Below are 10701 nucleotides of genomic sequence, written 5' to 3'. Positions count from 1 at the left end.
TTCAAGTTCAGCAGTCTTCATTTTCAGAGTTCTCATCCCTGGTAGCACCGGCTTAAAATTTTCAGGTAAAAAGATTTTGAGAAAATTGATTTTTCATTTTTCGAACAGAATCGGAATCACCTGGGAACTTCAAAAACTAAGGAAAAGCAATGCTAACCATTTTCTATCTTCTTGTTTCAATAAAGTGCCAAAAACGAATGCCCTGTGGTCTATCTCTCTCGAGGAGTGAATGAGCGTTATTTGCTCGCCGAGCCCACTTGACAGTTCGGTTCGACATCTTGTCTCTTCTCTAATCACCTAATCACTTATTCCTGAAAAAATGGTATCATCAATAAATATTATAATTCCTGTGTCTATATTGTACTTTTTTTCCTTCAATAACCAAGTCTCCGTAGTTGAAGGAAGTAAACGAGAAGCTCAGTTGTATAGGTAACCTATTTCTGAGAATCTTTTTAAATGAACTTAATGTTTAGAGACTTGCTAGCCAACTATAGCTATCTTGTGAGACCTGTCAGAAATCCAAAGAAAGCTTTGACGGTAACCATGAAGGTGTTTATTCAGCAAGTGTTGACAGTGGATGCCAAGCATCAGATGATTGAAGTGAACGCGTGGCTTAAATATGTTTGATTTGATATTAAGAAAATTTTCTTATTGGAATGTTCTTAGGTATGGACTGATTTTCGACTACGATGGAATCCATTGGACTACGAAAATATAACTTCTGTTCGTTTTTATGGTGAAGATCAAATTTGGCAACCTGATATTCTTCTCTACAATCGATACATTGAAGAGTTGAGGATTCCAATTCTTGATTTTTGGTAAATTTAATGTTTTCAGTGAACAAGAAAGTTTCGACATTACCTATAAAACAAATGCGTTGGTTTATAATGATGGAGTGATCAACTGGATACCTCCGGGAATTTTCAAAGTACACCACAGATAGTCAAAACTTTTATAACCTAATTTCATTTTAGCTAAGCTGTAAAATGGACATCACACTGTTTCCGTTCGACGAGCAGATTTGTTTTATGAAGTTTGGAAGTTGGACTTACCATGGATTCGCACTTGACTTAAGATTGGATGTCGTGAAAGGACAAGGTCTGCGAATCCAGGAACTCTAGCTATAGCAACCTATGAACTTTAGAACCATCAGCTGATCTTTCAACTTATATAACCAATGGCGAATGGCATTTGCTGTCTGCTCCAGCGAAAAGAGAAGAAAAATTTTATAAGTGTTGTCGAGAACCGTACCCAACTGTCAAGTAAGTAACTTTTAAAAAAATCAATCTTTTTAACATATGTACTGCAAAACCTGTTTTAGAACATTATATTTTTCCAGGTAATCCGGCGGGCCCTCTTATTACACAGGACTCCTCTTTTTTCCCGGTTCCTTTTTCCAAAATTTTTATCAAAACATGCAGTAAATTCTAGTTCAAAATTCACAGAAATCTATCAATTTCACCATAACTAAGCAAATTGTTTCCAACACATTTCAGTGAAATTGTGAAATTTCCGGAATATTTTTCACTAAAAACGTACAAAACTTTTATTTCAAAAAACACATTTTGATTAGGCTCCTCTATCAGAGGAATCTTTCTAACACAGGATTACGGTATTGTTTTCCAGATTTTATTTGCATCTCCGCCGTCGAACATTTTACTACGTTTTCAATGTGATTCTACCTACTCTCCTAGTTTCATTCATGTCACTTCTTGCTTTCTGTCTTCCTGCGACTGATTTGAGTGAAAAAATTGGACTGCGTGAGTCGATTCTTAGCACCCCAGGATCTCCACGATATAATTCAGAAACTACGATCCTCCTCTCTGTTTGCTTTTTCTTGACCATTCTATCCGAGATGACGCCAACAACTTCTGAAGCTGTGCCTCTTCTCGGAGTGTTCTTTTCAGCATTAACGTTCATTGTTGCCATTTCCACCACATTCACAATTCTGGTATTAAATATCAGATATCGTCAGATTACGAACCATTATCTCACTCCTCTAGTAAGACATTCTACAACTTTTTCAGCTAACTTTTTGTTTTCAGTTTCGATCGATATTCTTGGAATGGTTACCTTGGTGTATGATGATGAAACGCCCTGATCACAAGTTCCGCAAAGGATCCTCATACCGAGATAGTTCTGCAGACCATTGTGTTCAAGTGAGTCCGAAAATAATTTTCATAGCTTCAAAATTTCAGTTTCAGTGTGCAAAAAATGCAGAACTAAAAAGCATTCTTCGTGGTGCTGATAATCAACAACAAGTGGATAACGATACACTATATCCATTCCCAGCTGAAACTCTTTCATTGTCTAGAAAAGTTGGAGATGTGAGTTTTATTTATGAAAATTATTTATTGACATTCAACCCAAAAGTTTGCATGAGCCCGTAATAAAATTTGAACAATAGTGAAATTATAATAATGACTTCTTCCTATTGGAATATCATACAGTAGTTGCGAGCTGCATGATGGAAGAAATTGATACAAGTCCTACTGTAGATCGGGAGAATTTCAAGATTTTTCAAATGATCATTATTATTGTGCACTTCAATTCGAAATGGTCGAGCAACTATGTCCGATATCTCCGGAATCATTGCGGCGCACTGAAAATTTTCAGATTAAGATTTGAAGAAACATTAATTCAAACTTTTTCATAACTCCGTTTATTAGATACGACATAGAACAGGAATCTTCGAAAAACTTTTTGTTCAGAAGGACTCAATGTTGAAAGTGGGGGGTTATGCTTTACAATCTGAAGATTAAATATGACATATCCTTCTTGTTTTTCATAGAGCTTACCGGTGCTTTCCAATCATCTAATCTATACGACGCTAGTAGTTGTTTATGTCGTTCACTGCATTCCACATCCTTCTGATAAAGCAATAAAAGCACAGCTAGCTGTTCGGATTCTTTAGTTATATTCACTGAAAGACCCGACTTTTTTGCTTCTTTCATTCCCATCATCCAGATTTTATCGGTATAAATCAAGTAATCATTCCATCGTTCTTCAATTAAAAAAGTCTCCATAATTCCAAATAGAATCAGAAGACGTTCCATCAAGTCGGGTAGAACCTTCACTGGTAATGCTTCTAATCTTTGTTCTCCTCTCAAAAACATATCTCTCGCTTCTAAAGGTTTATCAATACTGAGAAGTGCAAATCCAGCTTCTCTGGATAAAGTATGAACTACTGATGGATCCATGTATCTGACTCCCACGTTCAGTGCTTTATCGTAAAGATGGACAATGTCTCCGGCGAAATATTGTTCAACTGAAAATAATTCCAATTTACAAAACTAAAGTTTAAGAAAAACTAACATGGCAGAACCGTATCTCTTTTAATTATTTTCACCAAGTTTTGAGCTCCTGCTTGATAATAGAACATCAATTTTCCGTGTTCCGGTCTTCCCACTTTATCCATATTCCTGTTTTCTATAACATCAGCCAGCTTCTCATAGGTCAGTGACATGTTCAGGTAATCTTTTTCTTCTCTGAAACTCAACATTATTTGCATAAAACTTTTGAAACGTACTGCAGCACTTTCAATTTTTGTAAAAGTTGCTCCTCTGTTTCCAAGGATTTTGCCGCCTCCTGTTCCATGTTCCTTTTCGGTGTCAGAGACAGCTTTTGTAGCATATTCCTTGCCTTGGATTCTGCCATTATTTCTCAAATCTGAAACTTTTTCAGGGACTTTTCATTCAAAGGAGATGTCAAGTGCACGAAGCCGCCAGAAGTGAGAAATTTACACGAGGAATGAGAGCATGTGAAAGAACACTCCGGGAAGATGGTCTGTCGACTCGTTAGACTTTATCATAAACTTAATAAATTCAGGATCCGAGCTAGCAAATGTTCTAGTCACAATTATAAAAATGTACGAAGTAATGGTTACTCAAGTTGAACGAATTCGTCAAAGGATTGCTCTGAAAAGAAAAAGAAAGGATATTCAGGTCAGTTATGGAGAAGAGAGTAGTCAATAGATAGAGTGGCCGTGGAAGAGAATCTCGAGTGGAGTGTCTGTGTCTCTTGCGAATGAACAGTGTTTAGAGAGTTGGGACGGGGAAAAGAAGAGTGCGCAACAAGAAGTAGGAGAAGGGACACATTGAACATGAGAGCTTGAAAAAAACAATTTCTGATATAAAATACTGTGGAACAATGCAAATAATTCCATAAGTAAAGGTAGAGAATACCAAAAAGAGTTTAATACACTACCGGTTCATAAGATACCCAAAAACATATTTGCTTTTTTTTAATTTTCGGTCACTTTGATAATTTCCAGGAGGTTGGAGCTCGGTTTTCAAGTTTCCGATTACTTTAAAAATCTTGGAAAATGTAAAACAGATCTAGATTGAAAACTTTGAATTTACAGAATTTTTTGAAAATTTTTAGCTTTTCAGGTATTTGCCGATTTCTGAAAGACCTTTATTTTTTCACGTTTTCAGTAAAAACTGGCCAAAAAAGAAGGGCCTTTCAGAAACCAGCCAGTAGCTGAAAACTAGAAATTTAGGTATGTTTTACATTATTCAAAATTTTAAAAATAATCGGAAACTGACAGCTCCAGACTCCTGAAATTGGTCAAAATCAACTGAAAAACGCGGTTTTTATGAAAAATAAAATGTATCAAAAACAAGTGTACTGATTAGTCAGACTTTCGTCTGTTGATCCCTTTCGCCACGTAGAGGCTCAGTACATGAAAGAGAAACAAGGGTTGTTTGCCAATGGGAACACCTTTTAAAACCCATAGGAGACGGGGGGAGGGGTCCCCAACCTCCTAACAAAAAAAAATATCCAGAAGTCACCCGAAAACCCTCTTTTCGGAGACCATTGTTGGTTAATTTTCAAAAACTCCTTCTCCCTGATAAGAAGCCGCATTGCATACCGCTTTACATTGTTGTCTCAATTTTTTAAATCTTTGATAAAATCTCTTGCTACTGGGGGACGTTCAGTGATAAAACACCTAGCCATGAACCCCGAAACATGGCGACCCTTAGGGCCTTTTAGTACTTTTTCACATAGGACCTATCGACAGAAAAAAGCAAAAGAAACAACAATAAGCAGCGTAATGCACCAGCGAGAAAGTGCCTGTGAAAATTATCCAAAAATAAAATTCAAAGAGTGGGATTTCACAGAGAACTGATTTTTTTGCAATACGTGGATTTTTTCAACGTGGACAGAAGGAGTGGACGTGACCTATAATTGAACGATTTATTGAATTATTGCGTAACGTGAATAAAACTCTATGAATTAAATAGAGTTTGACATGACCTTTTGAAAAAGAGAAATCGGAAAGTGAGGAGTGGATCGATTAACAGTAGAATAAATAGGTTAAATCGCGCCGAAGGTTCATGAGCCACTGTTTGAAGCGCCGGAGCCGCGGCAAACAAGCTGATTAGTTTTTGAAAACCATGTTCTACTTAAAAGTTAAAATCAAATCACTCTACTGTATTTTTAGGACGAATGGAAGTTCGCCGCTCAAGCAGTTGATCGTTTCTGTCTTATAATTTTCACAATTGTCTTCATTATTTGTTGTTCCATTTTTGTGTTCATCCCACCAATCAAAATTTTGGATTGATGGATTTACAGAAAATAATAATTTTTATTAATTAATAAAAGCTCACACACAAATATCAGCAAAAGAAAATATTGGGAAGATGAACCGTATTGCAAGTTTTTTGGTCAGTCATTGAAAAACGGGATTGGGGGATTTTCATTGTGTTCATAGACTAGATTGGAAAGAAGCGGGTATTCAAAATTATGAAAACGGATAAATGTTTATTTCCTTGGAGATGGCGGAATTTCTCTTCGTTGACCACTGCTGACACCGGTCATACTTCGACGAACTGGCTCTCGTTTCATAGTTCCACTTTTCGTAAATACCTGAAAGAGTTTTCATGGAAACTTATTTTATAAATGATATATGCCCTACCTGTCCAATTTTTTCAGCAAAGTTTACACTACTGATCGACTCATTCAGACTTTTAGAATCTGGAGATAAGTGAACAATAACGAGCGTCTTACTGTCACCATCTGTAAAAGTTTTATAAATAAATTTTTTAATGAAATGAAAATAAAACTAACTCAAACTATCTTCCAAGATTCTTGTCAACTGACAATTCCTGAATGGAATGTGTTTCTGATTCTGACGAAGTGCCAGCACAACATTACCAAGTTCAGATAATGACTTGTTTATAGCTTGAGCTTCTTTGAGCAATTGTCCGGTTGCATTTGTTTGTGATACTCTTTCGGATCCAGCAAGATCCACCAAATTCAAGCGACCTAGAAAACAAAACTAGTTCGGGAAACTTCCACTTTCAAATATCACACTCACCAACTGTAGTGACTTTTGTGATAAGATTGGTGGCAGATACAAGAACTCTAACAATCACATGGGATCTACTAGATTCAATGTTAGCTTCGGTTGCAGCGACTGCTTTATTCTTTCTTCCACGTGCCAATGTCTCTGTGACTTCTTGAGCAGAGCTAACAGTGACTTCTTCTAATCCAGGAATCGAACCTTTTCCTTCCTCTGTTTGTCGAATCGTCAGATTAGTATTGGAAGTGTTCAGCAAGTCTCTGAAAACATGAATTTTATATAGAATATTTGTCGCAAAATGGAGACTCGCCTGATCTTCTCGTTATAGATTTCCATCATTGCAACTTTGATATCATATTTAATATCTCCAGTTCTCTCTTTTGCTGTTTCGAACAACTGCATAATAGCTCTCTGATTGATTCCTGGTAGTTCTACAGGTCCATCCATCGTGTATGTTTTTCCACTACCCGTATGTCCATATGCAAAAATGCAGACATTGTATCCATCGATACAAGAAGTGATGATTGGAGATACTTCATTGAAGATTTGTTCTTGAGAGAAACCCGTTGGGATAACTTTATCAGCTCCGGCACTAGTTTTTCTGGATCCAGATGTGTTCGAAACATGGACCACTCCGTTGTCCATTTCATCAATTACCACAACGGGCTTTTGATTATCGGACTCTGATGCTAGTTGAGGACGAATACGGTAGAAAACCCGAATGTTTCCTGAACAACATCATTTATATTTTTTATTAGACCCTGTAGAAAAACCTACCATTCAATTCGACCAACTGATTATGCAACTGCTTTCTTTTTTCCATTTCAGCCTTATACCTCTCAATCAGAACTCGGAAGAAGTCTGTAGTTTTGGAAGTCAAGAGCATGTTCATCTCAGCCATGCACACGTTGAATGCATCCTTCGTATCCACTGCTAGCCTTCTCAGCTCGTCTTTCTCGTTTTTCAATTCTTCTGCACATCTTTGAAGCTTTTTCCATTGACCTTCTTCTCTCATGGATTGGACCATTTGAGGGTATGGCTTGATGACGTCACCAGTTGGTTGTGGACTCACGGATCTGGGAACCGAACATGACGAATCACGACTGGAAATGACACAACATATTCATGCAGATACGTGCAAATAAATGTGTTTTATTGAATACATGACTTTCAATGTACTCTAAAACCTGTATTAGAAAGGCCCCTTTATTAGAAAAGTCCCTTTAATAGAAAGGGCCTCCGAGGGAGGCTTGCAAATTTGAAGGAACCTGTATTAAAAGGGCGCTTTTTAAAATGGTTTTTGAATCTAAAAACTTCTGTACGTCTTCAGTGAAAAGTATAACGTAAATTCCACAATTTGTCGAAACACTTTCTTTTGATTAAAAACTTTCTCAAATTTAGCGAAATACCGAAATTTGAGAATTAATCGCCGTTTCTCGATGAAACATTTCGGAAAAATTGCTAGCAAAATAGAAGGGCCCCTCTAATAGAAACACCCTTCAGAGGTACCTTAGAACAATAGAAGGGCATGCCCTTCTAATACAGGTGTTACGGTATTCAACCTCAAAAATTTTTTTTTAAGTTTCACGAACAAAATCACAAAAAAAAAACAATAAGTCCACAGTAACTCACCTCAATGCAAATCGATCCTCATTACTCGTCATGTCACTCTCATAGTCCTCATCCGTCTCCAGAATTTCATTCACTCTTGCCACTTTTTGCATCTGACTTAACGCACTTTTCAGTCGTAAATTCTCTTCCGAAAGTGTACCGAAGTCCAGTGATAGAACTGAAATTCCTCTGAGCATGTTTGATCGATTAGTGTAGGTTGTTGCTCGACCTGTAACCCAATTACTCTAGTTTTCTCATCCTTTGTTCATTCCAATTAACCGGGGTTAGAAATATTTGTATAAGCATTAGAAAGTTATTTAGAGAGTTACAAATGCAATTGTGTTTTGCCATAAGTCACTTTTATTTTCAAACGATATAACTTTGTGAAATGGGCCGGATTGAAATGATTCGGATTTCGAAAAAAAAAGAACGAAATTGGATCACAAGTTCGAGAAAAAGAATATTCAAATCAAAAACGAAACAAGAAGAGGGTCACCACTAATACACGAAATCATGCCAATCCGACCACCACAACATAAAAAGGGTTTTTCCAAAAAACAGAGTACTTTGAAAATTTCAAAAATTTTGAACCGAATTATATAATTTGCATGCAAAAGAATAAAATCAACACTAACCTTGAATAAAATCCTCCATATTGGCAATTCGTGATTCCTGTTCATCAATAATATCTTCTAAATTTCTCAGAAGTCTGTCTTTGGTTTCAATGTGTGTCTCCAGGATTCGCATTTGAAGTTTCATATTCACAAGTTCTACCTGAAAGCTTTAAAAAGTGAGGTACATTTCCAATGACATAACACTACTATTTCATAAACGTCAGCAGGTATGTTCGGAGCGGATTCGGAATTCCCAAAATTCGTACCATTTTCAGAATGAAATTCCGAGAAAAAAATTCGGAATGAAATTATGACAGGAATATTTCCGAAGCTTTTTTGGAATTGGAGATTTGTGGACTATGGTATGTCGCGGAAAATTTGCTTAGAACTACTTTAAATTTTGTGTGTTTTCAAAATCTTTATGTTTTCCATTTTAACCTATTCTCGGCGTTTTTGTGATGGAAAAATAAAATTTCAATTTTTAAAAATTCAGAAAATTCCGAAATTCCGAAAGTTTCACATTTAGAATATTTTGGAATTCCGAAAGTTAAAAAATCGGAAAATTCCGAGGTTCCGAAAATCCGAAAATTTCCAAATCAGAATTTTCGACATTCCGATAATTTCCGAAAATGTCATTCCGAAAATCGCTGAACTTCAGGATGTAAAATCAAAAACAATTTTCGTTGAAAATTGGATTTTTAGGATAACGTTTGGTTTCGATACCTTCTGAAAAATTGAACAAACGTTTCGAAAATACTGACCAACCTGTAAAAAAAGGGCCCTCCACTGTCAAGTTTGAGCTAATTTTTCTTGGCTCCTGTGCAACATAACAAAAATGTGTCAATTGACAAAACATTTTTGATTTTACGATAAGCAATTTATATGTTGAAGTTAGGAGTGCCTTCTATTACAGGTTTTACGATAGTCTCAAACGAACCTCATGAATATACTTGCATTGTTGGAATATATCAACTTCGCCAACATGCGAATCCATTTTGAAGTTTTGGAGTAAAATTGGAGAACCTCACTCCTCCTGTCTATATTTGTGTGTGTCGATCGTTTATTTTTCTAGAAAAACAGTAATTTTGGGGTGCGGGGGTTTTCGGGAGAAGGATGGACGAAACGACGGAAAAACAATTTTGTGCTGCCTGTCTTTTCTGAATATTCTTATTTTCAATTCGGGTAAAGTTGTGGAGAAGAACAGGAAATAGGCAACACAGAAACAAACAAAGTAAAAAACGGAATCTGCATTCGATTCAAATCCCTTGTAATTCATATGAAAATAGGATAATCTAGGGACGGTTAGCAACAAACTAGACCAAAAAAAGTTTCCAAAAATGTTTATATGAAGCAGTATAAAAGACAGCTAACCAGGTGTAAGTATGCCTTTAGAACCTCAAGTGGTCTTCCAATTCTATACAAGACAAAATAAATTGTTGGTCAGGTATTATTAGCGGAAAAGAAGAGGACCGAGAAAAAAAAAACGAAGAACTGGTCGAGTATAGGCAACAGAAAAAAGAAGAAGAAGAAGAAGAAAGTGAAGAAGAAGCAGCAAACAGTGATGCCACGTCATAAAAGTGAGAGAAGGTAAACTAATAAATTTAGGAATGGCAAAGAAGAGGATGAAAGTTGAAAGGACAAAAGAGACAAGATAAATGCACATGGGCTTGTTACGATGAAACAGCCGCACAAATCAAACATGAAATTGAATACAATGTGAAAGGTTGGGAGAAGGAGAAGAAGGAAAAATGATGAAAAATTATTTGTGACCTGCTCTCACTCTGGTACTGTTGTTTGCTAACAAAAGTTAACTCGTTTTTGGCAGCCTATTTATGGATTTTTCACAATAAGATCCTTGAATAAAACAACACAGCACGGTCTCCCACAGAACATTTCCGAACTGCAAATTAATTATTGATCTACCGAAAAAAAATTTGGCGCGATCACAATTGTAGGCTTAAAGCCGTATTTTCAAGATTTTTTATCTGATTTTGTGAAGATTCTAGATGATTCAAATAATTTTTAAAAAATTAATTAGCGGTTATATAATCCTGTATAGTCCTTTTCCGGAAGAAAATATTCCAAAAATGGCCAATTTTCAAGATTTTTTACAGAAAAAATGTATCTCCTCTTTCAGTTTTCAACATTTCTAGGAGTTTTATATTTCAA

The 10701-nt window shown here is 36.1% G+C and overlaps 3 protein-coding genes across 3 annotated transcripts; 1 reads left to right on the top strand and 2 right to left on the bottom strand.

Moving 5' to 3' along the window:
• Nucleotides 1-319: 319 nt before the first annotated feature.
• On the top strand, nucleotides 320-5566 carry Cbr-acr-7 (the record flags this gene model as incomplete). Its single annotated transcript, XM_002631402.1, has 13 exons — nucleotides 320-429; nucleotides 474-621; nucleotides 667-791; nucleotides 838-928; nucleotides 975-1098; nucleotides 1145-1262; nucleotides 1627-1760; nucleotides 1806-2002; nucleotides 2046-2159; nucleotides 2205-2327; nucleotides 3685-3784; nucleotides 3829-3944; nucleotides 5447-5566. The coding sequence occupies 13 exons, from the start codon at nucleotides 320-322 to the stop codon at nucleotides 5564-5566; spliced, it is 1620 nt and encodes a 539-aa protein (XP_002631448.1).
• CBG03311 lies at nucleotides 2432-3597 on the bottom strand (the record flags this gene model as incomplete). Its single annotated transcript, XM_002631403.1, has 5 exons — nucleotides 2432-2602; nucleotides 2647-2751; nucleotides 2799-3268; nucleotides 3316-3488; nucleotides 3530-3597. The coding sequence occupies 5 exons, from the start codon at nucleotides 3595-3597 to the stop codon at nucleotides 2432-2434; spliced, it is 987 nt and encodes a 328-aa protein (XP_002631449.1).
• Nucleotides 5567-5766: 200 nt separating the features above from the next.
• Cbr-klp-3 lies at nucleotides 5767-9526 on the bottom strand (the record flags this gene model as incomplete). Its single annotated transcript, XM_002631404.1, has 9 exons — nucleotides 5767-5871; nucleotides 5921-6021; nucleotides 6073-6270; nucleotides 6323-6567; nucleotides 6618-7035; nucleotides 7085-7410; nucleotides 7940-8147; nucleotides 8554-8692; nucleotides 9470-9526. 9 exons carry the CDS (start codon nucleotides 9524-9526, stop codon nucleotides 5767-5769), a joined length of 1797 nt encoding a protein of 598 aa, XP_002631450.1.
• Between the last annotated feature and the right edge of the window lie 1175 nt (nucleotides 9527-10701).

The sequence above is a fragment of the Caenorhabditis briggsae genome, assembly GCF_000004555.2.
Source record: "Caenorhabditis briggsae complete genome, chrII, whole genome shotgun sequence".
Taxonomy (NCBI): Eukaryota; Metazoa; Nematoda; class Chromadorea; order Rhabditida; family Rhabditidae; genus Caenorhabditis; species Caenorhabditis briggsae.
The sequence above is the reverse complement of the archived record's forward strand: the minus strand, read 5'-3'. Positions and strand labels throughout refer to the sequence as shown.